Source organism: Trichosurus vulpecula, chromosome 6, assembly GCF_011100635.1.
Source record: "Trichosurus vulpecula isolate mTriVul1 chromosome 6, mTriVul1.pri, whole genome shotgun sequence".
Classification (NCBI taxonomy): domain Eukaryota; kingdom Metazoa; phylum Chordata; class Mammalia; order Diprotodontia; family Phalangeridae; genus Trichosurus; species Trichosurus vulpecula.
Genome location: NC_050578.1, coordinates 138,759,652 through 138,774,540, shown reverse-complemented (window position 1 = coordinate 138,774,540; position 14,889 = coordinate 138,759,652). Strand labels below are relative to the sequence as shown.

The window sequence follows — 14,889 nt, the reverse complement described above, 5'->3', positions numbered from 1 at the left end:
AAGAAAGATTCCAAAGTCTGAGACTCAATCTGGGTATGTTTTCGCTGCCTGGCCATGTTCACAGCCAACTTATTTGACCCTTGAGTTTTTCGTCAGGGTATGACTGCTTGTAGAGCAGAGTACTTTGTTCCAAGCTTGAGGGGATGCGCCATTGATTCCAGAGCTATTTCTATATAGCCAGCTCTGCCACACCAGCACTCCTCCTTCCTCAAGAACCACCAACCCGCAAATCTTCAGCAGGCTCTGCACTCCTGCTCTGATCTGCCACTTAATTCCTCCCACCAGGTGGGCCTGGGGCTGGAAGCCACTGAAGCTGTAGTTCTGTAGCTGCACCTCCCCCGCTGCCCCTGGGGTGGTGGCCTAACCTCGAACTCTGTCCCCCATAGCTTTTCCCACTAACCTTCTCTGTTGTCTTTGGTATTTGTGGGTTGAGAAGTCTGGTAACTGCCACAGCTCACTGATTCAGGGTGCTAGGGCCTGTTCTGCCCGGCTCCTGGTCTGGCTGGTCCTGCTGCCTCCCACGCTGAGCTCTGCTCCCCTCTACTCCGTGCGCGATAGACCTCCTCTATCGACCATCCAGGCTGTCCTGGGCTGGATCCCTGCTTCCCTCTGCTATTCTGTGGGTTCTGCATTTCTAGAATTTGTTCAGAGACATTTTTTATAGGTTTTTGGAGGGACGTGGTGGGGAGCTCACGCAAGTCCCTGCTTTCCAGCTGCCATCTTGGCTCCACCCCCGGAAGTCTGGATTCCAATTTCAAAGCTGGAGCCAAGCCCCTGAGAAGGAAATGCTATTGGAGGGAGGAATTTCTCTCTTGCTTTTCTACCCCACCCTCACCTTTGACCATGTCATCAGAGAACCTTGACCAGTAACAAAGAGGATAACTAGCTAGGATCAGAAAAAGCAGACCCATAGGAAGTACCACAACCAGCCAGGAGCAGAATGGACCCTAAGGAGAAATTGATGTAGAAATGCAATCACTGTTTCAAAGAATCAGGCTCCTTATACCAGAGAAGAATGTCAGTTTTGGACTCAAGAAAGGACTTCTAGGTCACAAAACTAAAGGAATTATGAGTTACCCTTTTGCAACATAGATATGTAAATATGTGCCTCAATATCATTGTAACTCCAAGTTTAAGTCTGCTCTTCTCATAGAGCTGGGTATAAATGTTAGGGAGTATGCCCAATGGTTGAGGGACAAAAGGAAATGTTTTGTACCACTGTTCTTAGTATACCACTGTAGTGGATGCTTTTGCTAAAATCTTATTAAATCTATTGGCTGATTATTAATGGGGAGCACACCAGTGGAGGCTTGTGAACAACTGTACTAGAAACCCTTATCTTAGAAACCTGAGTAGTTGAAGAATTGTAAACTAAGAGAAATACAAATGAAAACCACTCTAAGGTTTCACCTTACACCTCGCAACCTGGCAACGATAACAAAAGATGGGAATAGCTGGTCTTGGAGGAGCTGTGGAGACATAGGAACACTGATGCAACCTTGGTGAAACTCTGAGTTGGTCTAAACATTCTGGAATCTGGATCCAAAAAAAGATAATATTCCAAAAATCTCATAAAGAACAAAAAAAAATAAGGAATCAGAGAAGGGGGGGAAGGATACCATATAAAAAATAAGGTCTAGATTTTAAAAATTTACCAAAAACAACTGTAGCAAGAGACTGTTTTGAGAAAGCTCCATAATTCTCCTGGCTATATTAGGAGGAATCATAGAGAGCTTGAGTAAGCAGTGGATGAGAGCTCTATGGAATGCAACTTGAATTAGCTGATAAACATATATGGTTTCAAAAGTGACTTCGCTTATTCCTATTTTTCTGACACTGGCAGAGCACAGGCAGCTGATGAATGGTCTGTACTCAGAGGCTGGCTTAGTTAAATTCTTAAATGCTCAACTCACAGAATCACAAAATCTCAGTAGCAGGGACTTAGGAGGCAGCTAGTCCAACACATACCTGACCAAGAATCTCTACTAGAATGCACGCAATGTGTGCTCACCCAGCCTTTTGTCAGGGGAATCCCCTCCTGTGTGGGGGAATATGGAGGCTCATTCCAATTCTGGGCAGTGGGTTGCCGGTATTTCTAGTACGGGAACTGATAATGGGGATGATAATTAGCATTTATATAATGCTTGAAGGTTTGCAAAGCACTTTTAAACTGTTATCTCATTTTATCTTCACAATAACCCTGAGAGAAACGTTATCATCCCTATTTTACAGATGAAGAAACCGAGGCAGGCAAAGTTTAAATGACTTGCCCATGCTTACACAGCTGGTGTGTGTCTGAGGCAGGATTTGAACTCAGGTCTTCCTGACTCCCAAGTTCGGCTCACCTGGAAGCAACTTTCCTGTAACTTAGACTCTTGATGCTGCTGCTGCTGTTTGTCCAAAACACCACAACTCATAAAGGTGATGCCATGATGTGAAAGTGAATCAGATTTAAGTGAGGGAGGCTGTGCAAAGTCACCAGCCTCACTTTCTCCTCCAGCGCCATCTGGATCCAGCGGCCAGAAACAGATCAGGCAACTGGAGATGGCTCAGGATGCAGTGTGGCACCCTGGCCTTTTCACGCTAAGGTCTTTAACAGGCCTCAGTGTGACTGAGACAAAGCCCATTCAGAGATTGAGACTTAATTAGAATTGAAGCAGAGAGTGGCCTCTTTAGCTAGTCAAATTGGTGATTATCCTCACCTGTCAGGAGGGAGACTGGGCTCAATTTCCTGACAGGGAGACGAGAAGTTTTATTTATTTAATTTACATTCTTAGATAGCTACTCAAGCAACTGAGAAGTTAATGGATTTGCCCATGATCACAAAGTTAGCACATTTCAAATGACATAGCTGGACTTCACTCACCTTGACTTCACTAATGTATGCCCATCACAGTTCTGGAACAAAACTGAAAGGCAGTTTTTCTTTTCATTTTTTTATGTCTCTGCTCCTTTAAAAAACTTTTTGTATTTATTCCAATTACATGTAAAACAATTTTAACACTTATTTTTAAAAACTCAAGATTCAAATTCTCTCCCTGCCTTCTTCCTTCCCCTTTCCCCTTCCTTGAGAAGACAAGCAATTTGATATAGCTTCTACATGTGTCATCATGCAAAGTATATTTCCATATTAGCCAGACCAAAGAGAGAAGGCTTTTCCTGACAGCGAACCAAAGTCAGTTTTTTAGAAACTTCCACCTGTTACTTCTAGTTCTGCCCCCAGAGGAAGAGCAAAACAATGATCACAGCTCACATTGATACAGCCTGCTTTAACGTTTGCAAAGCACTTGACATGTGCAACCTCAATTGGTCATCACCACAACCCTCAGAGGTGAGCGCAGGCACCCCCATTTTTGTTGTTGTTGTTTCGTTGGGTCCAACTCTTCATGGCCCCAATTGGGGTTTTCTTGGCAGACACACTGGAGGAGTTTGCCATTTCCTTCTCCAGCTCATTTGACAGATTAGGAAACTGAGGCAATCAGGGTTCAGTGACTTGCCCAGGGTCACACAGCTACTAAATGTCCAAGGCTGTATTTGAACTCACTAAATTGAGTCTTCCTGACTCCAGGCCCAGGGCTCTAGGCACTATGGTGCCACCCAGCTGCCCATTATCCCCATTTTACAGGTGAATCAGAATTGGAATTGAATCAGAAAGGGGGTTAAGTCACCCCTTATGGAGACACACCTTTTCCACACAGGTGTTCAAATGTTTAAATCTTCTCTTCACATGGACCTGGGTGTATCTGTCAGGGAATATGCCCCATGTCTGGAGGGCGTAAGAGAATGTCACACAGCCAATGAAATGTCTGAGGCTGAACTCAAATCTTCCTGACTCAGGGTCCAGAGTTCTAGCCACTGTGCCTTATAGAGACCTGTTAAGAATAAATCTTATAGGGACAGCTAGGTGGCGCAGTGAGTAGAGCACTGGGCCTGGAGTCAGGAGGACTTGAGTTCAAATCTAGCCTCACTTACTAGCTGTGTGACCTTGGGCAAATCACTTAGCCCCAATTGCCCTGCCTTCCTCCCTCAAAAACAAAAAAACAAGGAATAAATCTTATTCCTCTTTCATATTACAGTCCTTCAAAGATGATGATCACGTATACCACCACCTCATTCCATGCGTGTGCATGTGTATACACACACACACACACACACACACACACACACACACGCTTTATCCTCCCTAGTAAACTGCCCACAAGGTGTCACCACAAGGTGATGAACTGGAACCTGGGGATGGGGAGGAGCAGTGCTCAGAACAGACCATGAAGCTGTTGTGTAACATGTGGAAAGGAACTGGGAGTGGGATTTAGGACCTGGATTCCAATCCTGGATCTGCCCCTTCTTAGTTTTGCACATGTCCCTTCTGCTCTCCGAGCTTCTCTTTCCTTCTCTGTAAAATGAGGTGATCCAGCTTTATTCCTGAAGGTAAATACCTCAGAGACATAGATGTGGGTTGTGAGATGTGAGACAGTGCCATATGGGTGACAGAATGCTGGACAAATAAAGCATAGTCAGGAAGACCTGAGTTCAAATCCTGCCTCAGACACTTACTAGTTATGTGATCCTAGGCAAGTCACTTAACTGCTTTTGCCTCAGTTTCTTCATCTGTAAAATGGGGAAACTAATAAACACCTTCATCCCAGGGTTATTGTGAAGACCAAATAAGATAACATGTATGTTATATATAAACACACATTATATGCTCAATATAAGCATACACATTATGTGTCTACACACAACACACATTGTGTGTGTGTATATAACACATACAAACACACATCATATAGCATGTCAACATGTACATGTCATAGAAATGCTATCTAGTAAACCTGGGCTCAAATTCCAGCTGCCATCTTACTAGCTGTGTGACCATGAATCTTAGGATCCTCATCTAAAAAAGGGAGGTAGCCCTAACAAGTGCTGACCTCTTGGGGTTTTTGCAAGTCCCAGAAGAGAAAAAAAAAGTATGTCTAAGTGTTTTGCAAACCTCACAACACTATGTAAATGTCAATCATGCCAGCTCTGGAGCTATGATCCTATGCATTTTCTTGTTGCTTTCTTCATTTTTTTGTTTGTTTGTGGAGGATGGTCTGGATGTGTGATTTTGTTACTCTAGAGAACTCCGCTTACGGGAACAGTCCTTCACTGATTCTGCCGGCCAGCTCCTTTGTATCCGACAGTCTTCAAGTTCCCTGGGGGCACTGAAAGCTTAAGGGATTTGCCAGGATGTGGCCGAGGCAGGATGTACCCAGGCCTTCCTGACTTCCACGGAGTGTACTTCCTTGCTTCCTCCTTTATTTGAAAACTTCTAGAGGTTATTTTCAATGGGTAACTTACCATAAGTGAAATACTGTATCTCTGGAGGCAGTGTGACTTCACTGAGGTCACTTTGTTCAATATAACTGTCCACATACTGCTGGGCTTTGGTGGCCTGAAGAAAAGCTAGAAATCGGGCTGTGAAGGCTGCGATGAAAATGGAAAGCATCCCAAAATCGAGCACATTCCACAGCTGTAAAATGTATTCCCTCGGCCCTTCCAGCCAGAGCTCCTTACATTCCGACCACATCATCCCTGTTGGATGACCAGAGAAGAGACACAATCAGGGATCCCATCAAGACAGCTTTGTCCCCTGTGCTAGTTAGCCACTCCTATGGACAGGATGCTTTCCTTGAAAAAGCATCTGGTTCAGCTCCCTGGAGGCCCAAGAAACCAAGGCTTTATCTTCAAGGAATTCTTATTCAAACAGCTAATCATGTGGAAATACCAGGGAAAGATAAATGGAAGAAGTAGAGACTGACTGAAAGTAATCCATTCCTGGGGCAGCTAGGTGGCTCAGTGGACAGAGCACCAGCCCTGGAGTCAGGAGGACCTACATTCAAATCTGGCCTCAGACACTTACTAACTGTGTCGATCCTGGGAAAGTCACTTAACCCAGAGAAAGAAGAAAGAAGGAAGAAGAAGGAGAAAGAAGAAGAAATAAGAAAGAAGGAAGAAGGAGGAGGAGGAGGAGAAGGAGAAGGAGGAAGAGAAGGAGGAGGAGGAGGAGGAGGAGGAGGAGGAGGAAGAGAAAAAAGTAATCTATCCCCTAAAAAGTAGGATTGGTAATATGCAAACACTAGCTACTCAAGGAAGCCCTAGAAATAGGGATGCTACAACACTCCAGGTATTCAGAGACAGTTTGGTGTAGGGCAGACATTAGACATAAGAAGGAATGGGTTCAAGTCTTACCATATTTATTGTGAGACTCTAGGCAAGTGGCTTAACCCCTCAGTGTCCCCAGGCAACTCTCTAAGACTGTAAGTTGCCAGCCTTCATCCATGGAAGGAATTTCCACACATGGAATTCCCAATGCCCATGAAATCCCAGGTCCAGACCCCACCCCAAACCTGAAATATTATTGGTCCCATTTTACAGATGGGAGAACAGTGGGACTTGGATTGAACTTAGAGCTGGCAGGTGGGGGAGGCAGCATCTGAACCTAGTTCTGACTTCCTGTTAGAGGGAGCACTTGAACCTCTTCTTATCTTAGGCAGGATTTGATCTTAAATCTTGTTTTCCTGTCTATTGTTCTATTCACTATGCCATACTACCTCAAAAAATGTATTAAGGTAGAGGACCAATCAATTAAATTTGTTGTTCAGTCGTTTTCAGTTACATCCAACTTTTTGTGACCCCCATTTGGGGTTTTCTAGATACTAGAGTGCTTTGCCATTTCCTTTTCCAGCTCGTTTTACAGATGAAGAAACTGAGGCAGAGGGTTAAATGACTTATCCAGGGTCACAGAGCTAGTAAGGCCAGATTTGAACTCATGAAGATGAGTCTTCTTGACTTCAGGCCTGATGCTCTATCCACTGTGCCACCTAGTTGCTCCCCCTGCTCCTACCTTCACAATTACTGTCGAGGGCAATACCATCCTCTCAATCCCTCAGGCTCACAACCTAGGTGTCATCCACGACTCCTTACCCCCATATCCAAACTGTTTCCAAAGCCTCTCAATTTTACCTTTGCAACATCTGTCAAATATGCCCCTTTCTCTTTTCTGTCCCAGCTACCACTGTGGTCCAAGCACTCACCACCTTGTGTTCTAGGTGGGTCTGCCTACCTCAAGTCTCTCTCCACTCCAATCCATTCTTCATTCCAACACCAAAGTGATTTTCCTAAAGTGCAGGTCAGATCACATCAGCCCCACCCTCATCCTACTTAATAAACTCCATTAGCTCCCTCTTGCCTCCAGGATCAAATATAGAATCCTCTGCTTGGCATTCAAAGCCCTTCACAACCCAGCCTCTCCTACCTTTCTAGTCTTCCTATACCTTACTGCCCAACATGTACTCTTTGATCCAGTGACATTGACCTCCTGGCTGTTTCACATATAAGACATTCCACCTCTCACCTCTGGGCATTTTGTCTGGCTGTCCCTCACTCCTGATATGCTCTCCCTTCTCACCTCTGCTTCCCGGTTTCTCTGGCTTCCTTTATGTCCCAAAGGAAATCTCATCATCTATAGGAACCTCTCTTCATTCCCGTGCCTTCCCTCTGTTAATTATTTCCTATCTATTCTGTACATAGCTTCTTTGTACATATGTATTTGCTTGTTTTCTTCCCCATTAGACTGTAAGATCTTTGAGGGCAGGGACTGCTCTTTGTGTCTTTTTTTTGTATCCTCAGAGCTTAGCGCAGTGCCTGGTACATAGTAGGGCTGAATAAATGTTTGTTGACTCACTGACAACTAAGTATGGCAAACATTCTTACTCTTAAAAATGCTCAGCCCCCAAGCCTCACTGCCCTACCTTCAACTTCAGAAGCAGGGTTGCCTCACCTGTACAAATTAATAACTTGCATGAGAGACATGATTATTCCTCTCTTATATTAATAACTAATCACTGAATCAGGACCAACATTTTTCCCCTGTCCTAATGCATCATCCAGAAATCAACCAGTGTGGGAGATCTTGGGCAAAGACTTACCCAGACTAAGACCTAATTGGACAGTAAAAGAAATTCTAAATTTAGGCTAATGGGAGGATTCCTGCTCGTCATATTTACTCAGGTCTCTGAAAATATGGATTCTCCCTTTTGTAAGACAGGTGATATGGAAATTGACAAGTCTCTTTGACCAAGATTTGGGTGAACCACGTCATGTACCAGCAAGACCTTCATAGTAATAGAGCCTACCTCTCAGTATAACATTTATTCTCTCATTAATTGTTAACCAATCAGAACTGACTGCCACCTTCAGGTACACCTGCTCTTCCAAGGGCATATAAACTGGGAGCCTCCCACCATGAGGGGTCTAATAATTGCTAGTCTTATCAATAAAATGATTGTGTTACCCAGAAACTATGTCTCTCAAACTTTTTAAGTGTCACACACATTTTCTTAGTGTGTTAAGATATATATATATATAAAGCACTTCCTCACAACCCTGTGATAAAATTAGTGCATCACCCCATTTTATAGATGAGTAAACTGAGGCTCAGGAAGATGGCATGTATTTCCTATTATAACAAAGCTAATCACTATCAGAGCCAGCACGCAAGTCTCCTGATTCAATGACCAGCCCTCTTTTCATCGGTCGATAGATGACATGCAATGGCACTTATGATCCCTGCAGGATGGCTAAACAGACAAATGAGTCACAATAGGTAAGGGTATGGGCTGCTCTGGCTTGCAGCTTCGAGCGCTGGTTGCTATTTTCAGGTCTATGGCTTGACCTAATAGAGCCACCTCATTCCTCATGATTAGAAGCTATGTAGGACTGTCTGAAAGTTTACAATAATCCATTCCTCATTTGTTCCACTCTCCAAGGTCAGGTGGCTTTTCTCCTTGCCAAGGCCAACCCATCTAATTTCCTCCAGGAGCTGGCCCTTTTTTGATAATTTCCTACCTCTCTCTCATCTTCAGTCTGTACTTACAAGTCCCTTCCCTGCACACTAAAAGTATCCTTAGCTTTCTCTCATCCTAAAAACAAAGAAACCCAACCAACCCACACTTCACTTGGATCAAAGAACCTAAGTTTTTGAAGAAATGCACATGATCAACAACCACATGAAAACATTCCAAATCACTAATAGTAAGAATTTTAATTAAAATACTACCGGGGTTTTATTCCACACCTCATAAATGGGCCAAGATGATAAAGGGTAGAATGATCCTGGTATTATAGCCTACATGGGGGTCAACTGCATCTACAATCATGTCAAACCACATCCCCATCCCATCTCCTTCCACTTAACTCTACCATATTTCATTTGTCTCACTAATTAATCACTTAACTCTGAGCTCCCTCCCTCACCTCTAGCTTAAAAATACCACATTAAATAAACTGGAAGAATCTCTTTTTCCATAAACTTAGTAGCTTAAAACTGTACCAAGACTTTTGGGCCACCCTGTATGTATACACTCCCTTAATCTTTTAGGCTTAAATAAATGACAAAGTTACTGGCTATATAATTTCTTAACAATGCAACAGACCCAATGAAACAAAGACATAAATAATTATTTACATGTATCACCTAAAAGACCTGATCACAGCCAAAGTCGCTTCTAACTATCCCTGCTACTACTTGATGTCTTGAATTAAAGACGTAAATAATTATTTATAATATATCACCTAAAAGACCTGATCACAGCCAAAGTCACTTCTAACTATCGCTGCTGCTTATGTCTTACATTCTAGGAAACGGCCTCACAATTAGGTCTCTGGGTATCAGCCAGAGTCTCTCACGAACACTCTTTCTTGACCCAAAAGAGTCAAATTTAGTCTCTCAGGGAAGTTCTCTTAGTAGTCTTTTCTCTCTGTACCTCATAGGTACAGGTCATAGGTAACTCTCCAGAATAAAAATTAAACTCTTAGTCTCCCCAGTCTTCCCAGATTAAATCTCTAACTTTGAGATCAACATTGTTTCTTAAAGGCACAGTTAACAAGGGACAGGTATCAAAGCTGGTGTCCCAAAACCTGGTGTTACCTCTTATTTCAAGTCAGTCCTGGAGGCGCTGTGGGAAGCTCAAATACGTTGTTGTTATATTGTGAATTGAGGTGAAACAATTGAAGAGAAGGCAGCAAGCTGTTCATATCCTTTGACCTCGTATATACTTTTTAAAAGGCAACAATAAAACTTAAAATGACAACAACAAAACCTTTCACTTGACCTGCCATCCTAAAGCTTTGTCCTATATCGCTTCTCCCTTTCATTGGGACAATCCTAGAAAAGCAGTCTTCTCTCTCCACTGCAACTTCTTTACCAACTTCTTCCATCCTAATCTCTTACAATCTAGCTTTCCACCCTGCCACCCTGCTGAAACTGCTCTAAGGTTAGCAATGACCTCTACCAAGGTGATGCCCAGAGAATCTCCACCCTACACTGCCACATGCCTGGTGGGCATCTCTACCTGGATAGCCCAGCAAATAAAAGTCCCAAAATGGACCTCACTTTCCTCCCTAAACCTAGCTCTCTTTCAAGCTCCTATCTAGTTTGAGGGGGGAAAATATCCTTTTAGTCATCCAGATTTGTAACCTTGGAATCATCATTAAGTCTTCCTTTTCCCTCATTCTTTAAGACCAATCAACTGATTCTACCTCCCCAACAAGTTATATCTGTGTCCTTTTCTCTACTTATGCCTTGTCTAGGCCATTGTAGCTTTTCATCCAGCCTACTGTAACGTAATACCCTTCTAACTGATCCACCTACCTCAGCCTATGCCCTGCCCGATTCATCCTTTTCTCTCTCTCTCCCTCTCTTTCTCTCTCTCTCCCTCTCTCCCTCTCTCCCCCGTGTCTCTCTCTCTCTCTCTCTCTCTCTCCCCTCCCTCTCTCCATCTTCCTCTTTCCCTCTCCCCCTTCTCCCGTCCCCCTTCCTCCCTCTCCCCCTTCCCCTCCCCCTTGTCTTTTTCAAGGCTCAATTCAGGTGCTATTTTCCTCTTTTTAAATATGGTTTCCCTCTTTGAATTATTTTGTGTGTATTTGCTTGAGTGTTTTATTCACCTTAGTAACCACTTAAGAGAGAATAAGCTCCATGAGAGTAGCCACAGCTTCATTTCTGTTTTTAAATCCCTTGTACCTTGTACAGTGCCTGACCCACGGTAGGCACCTAATAAATGTTTGCTGAATGGTGGATATTGGGTTTAATGAAGGTACTAAATGCCATGTTTCTAGCTCCAGTCACTCAATCCATCAACAAGCCTATGTCTACATTCTGTGGAATGCTGCTAAATGTTTACTGACTGATCTGTGACTCTTTAGAGAAACCACTCTGCCTTCAACTGCACCATCTATAGTTGGCTAAGCCAGATCGATTTCATCGATATGGGGAAGGGTGACTAAGTGGTGCAGTAGACAGCAGATATGGAGGCAGAAGAGGGGTGTGTGTATGTGTGTGTGTGTGTGTGTGTGTGCATGCACAAACTGGGTGAGCTTGGAGAAGTTACTTCACTGCTTAGTGCCTCAGTTTCTTCATCTGTAAAATGACAGCATTGAACTAGATGCTCTCTCATTTCTAATTCTAGATCCATTGGCTGTATTTTTTAGTCTTCAGGAACCCCTTGGGTTTCCTCTCTGGTAATGGAGGGCTTTTTAAATGCTTATAATTTAGGACTCACAAAAATTCTGCCCCACATGCCCCCTCTTAAATGGGAGCCTGGTTTATTATTAAGGCTAATCTTGTCAACTTCACAACTCCACCCCTCCAAAGGTGAGAGGTGTAAAACTCTTGGTGTCTAGTGATCCAGTGTTTTGTTTCAATTTCCATTTGTTAAGAAGAAAAGGCATAATAGAATTCCTCTTCCATCACTGCAAGCCCATGAAAATTAGTTTGACTGGCACATGGGATGCCCACAGCTACAGATCAAGTGAGCCAGAAACCAGGCATTGTCCCTTCCTAAGCCACCTGTTTGCTGTGCGAGGCACACTTAAGAGTTAAGCTTCCTGACTCTGCCCCCATTCCTTATTCCTTTTAAACAACTCAGAAAATACCCAGATATCAGTGCATCAGACTATTCTCACTGCCTTGCCTCACCAATAACTACTATGTCTTTATCTAAAACTGTCTACGTTTGAGCCCTGAAAGCTTGAGACCTAGGACTGCAGAATGCTGCTTGTTTGTATGTCTGCTCAACTAGTCTGCTGGAGAACTGGGGAAAGAGCGGGACTCTTCCCGATTGGTTCCTGTCTCCTGTCCATGTCTGCCATTTCTGTGTGACAGTATCATGCTTCAGGAACAATTGCCTCCCCTTTTCCTCTCAATCATCATGGTTCTCCCACTCTGCCTGGACTTCTGCCTAAGGATAAACCATCCACACAAGCAAACTGGAGGTGTCTGAGTAGAGGAGGGATTCTGGGGGAAAACACACAAACTAGCAAAAAGCCTCTGATACTGAAGTACCAGGAAACCTTCTTAATAAACAACATTTCTACAAAGTGGGCTGGGTGAAGAGTTCACAGTCTCTTGGGGTCAGAGGGCCGCTTGACCCTTAGAAGCTGAGAATTATAGTTATTCAGTCTATGCACAGTCAGACCTTTACAGAACAGGATTCAGGCTTTAGAAACAAGTGGCTGAATTTGGACTCATAGACATTCTCCCTTTGGATGGAAAGGCAATCCTTAACATTTAAAGGGGAAAACTGACTGACCTGGGAGTCATTACCCAACAAGCATTTATTATGCATTTACTGTGTGCTGGACACTTTGCTAAACACAGGATTACAAAAAAAGGTGTGTCCCTGCCCTCAAGGAGCTTTATCTAATTAATGAGAGAGACTCCATCTAAATAACTAGACCTGGAGTGGGGAACCTGCAGCCACATGTGGCCTTCTAGGTCCTTGGATGCAGCCTTTTGACTGAGTACAAGTTTTACATAACAAATCCTTTTATTAAGGGGATATGTTCTGTGAAGTTTGGATTCAGTTAAAGGGCCCCACTTGAGGACCTAGAGGGCCACATGTGGCCTTGAGGCGGCAGGGTCCCTATCCCTGCACTAGACACAAAGAAAGTGTACCCAGACTAAATGAGACTGGAGGGAATGAGAGTAGCTTTGTGCAGAAGGGGGCTCTGAGCTAAGTCTTGAAGGGAGCCAGAGTGACTAAGAAATGGAGGTAAAGAGGAAGAGCATTCTGGGCAAAGAGCACAACCAGCGCAAAGGTAGGGAGTTGGGGAATGTCTGCTTGCTTATCTTTGCATTCGTAGTCCTAGCTCGGTACTCTGCACATGGTAGGAGTTTTTAAAGGCTTGTCAAATTGAATAGCAGTGAACAAATAGTAGACAGTGTGGTTTTGGGGGAGATGAAGTAGGGTGTTTGCAAGTAGGTCACTGAAGGTGTAACTTGGCATATATGGAAGGGGATAAGGTATAAGAAGGAGTCAGGTTATGAAGGGCATTACAGGCTAGATAATTATGTATTCAATCCTGGAGGTAATAGGGAACCACTCATGTTCATTGAGCATGGGGTAATATGGTTAGACTTACACCTTAGTAAAATCACCCTGACAGCTGAGGGGAGAATGGATTGGTGTCACCACAGATGCTTACCAGCTGTGTGAATCTCAACCTCTTGGTGCCTTGGTTTCCCTACCTGCAAAATAAGGGATCGGCCTTGATGACCTTAAATCTATGATCCGATGATCTTCTCACCTCTCCATGAATCACTGGCTTCATTGCTTGTATGTGGTTTGACCCAGTTTCTAAAGGCGGGAACAATTATTTTCAGTAGCAAATGAAGTAGATACCCTGTCCTCCTCTCAAAACTTCCTAAGGCAGAGAAACTTGAATGAATAGAGAATCACTCACTTACCGAGAACCCAGACCATGATTAACATCTCAGTCCAGGTGAATTGGGTTGTTTTCACCCTGAAGATTTGCTTTGGGTAGTCGATGACCGTCGTGTTTGGGAGCGTTGTAATGCCCTCAAACCTGTCCGAGGCATTAAATACCAGCAGGCACAGGAAAATGATGAAGGAAGCAGCATGGGCCACAAATTTCATGAATGGGCTTCGGAGGATTTTTCCAAGCTACCACATGCAAGACAGAATTTTTAAAAAAAATTTCACTTGAGAAAACCTGGCTCCCACTTACAGAGGACAGTCCCTGGGGCAAGAAGACACTGGGAAATGTATACCTGCTTATCTTTGTATTCACAGACCGAGCCCAGTCCCCTGCACATAGTAGGAGTTGTTAAAGGCTTGTTCCATTAAATAGAGGTGAATAATGAATTGATAAGCAGTGTGGCACAGTAGATAGTGTACCAGGCTGGGAGGTCCAAAGACCTAGCTGCAAATGCTCCCTCAGAAGCTTACTGGCTTTATGAATGTCATCTCATTTGATTGTCACCATGATCCTGGGAAGTTGGCGCTGGAGCCAGCTCATACTAGCTGAGCCAATCATTACATTTTCAGCATGAGCATTTAAACCTCAGAAATGGCAAATGATACAAATCAGGACTTGATCTGTCATTTTGTTGATTGTCTAGGCTTAAGAAAGCAATGGACAAAATGTTCATAAAACAGATCAAACTTAAAAGTGAGTCATAGGCATATTTTTTTCCTGGAGAGCTGGTTGCTAAACATTTACCAGCACACCCCTTGGTCTTCTTGACCACAGTCCCTATACTCTCTCTACTATGCTCTCTCATGAAAGTATCTTGATACATAAGCTTATGATTATATGAAAGTTTCTTCTGCACCTTCAAAACCACATTTCATGAAGTATCCTAAAAGTTCCATGTGTGGTGATTTTTTTTTCTCAGGAGATATCATCAGATGAGGAAGAAGTCACAAATAATGTTCCCCTGCTCTAAGGAGTCTTTTTGCCCAAGAGGTATGGAACACTTGCTGGGGCTTTTTTTTCTAAGTAAATTCCACATTTTCTTTTCTGGGACTTCCCCCACCCCCATCCCCT

General features: G+C 43.5%; 1 protein-coding gene across 1 annotated transcript in view; it reads right to left on the bottom strand.

Moving 5' to 3' along the window:
* TRPC3 (transient receptor potential cation channel subfamily C member 3) overlaps positions 1-14,889 on the bottom strand; it is an 87,785-nt gene that overhangs the window by 29,474 nt on the left and 43,422 nt on the right. Inside the window, exons 5-6 of the mRNA XM_036763997.1 lie at positions 13,787-14,003; positions 5,341-5,574 (exon numbers count right to left, since the gene is read on the bottom strand). Coding sequence (XP_036619892.1) covers positions 5,341-5,574; positions 13,787-14,003 — 451 coding nt within the window. The remainder of the gene's footprint in view (positions 1-5,340; positions 5,575-13,786; positions 14,004-14,889) is intronic.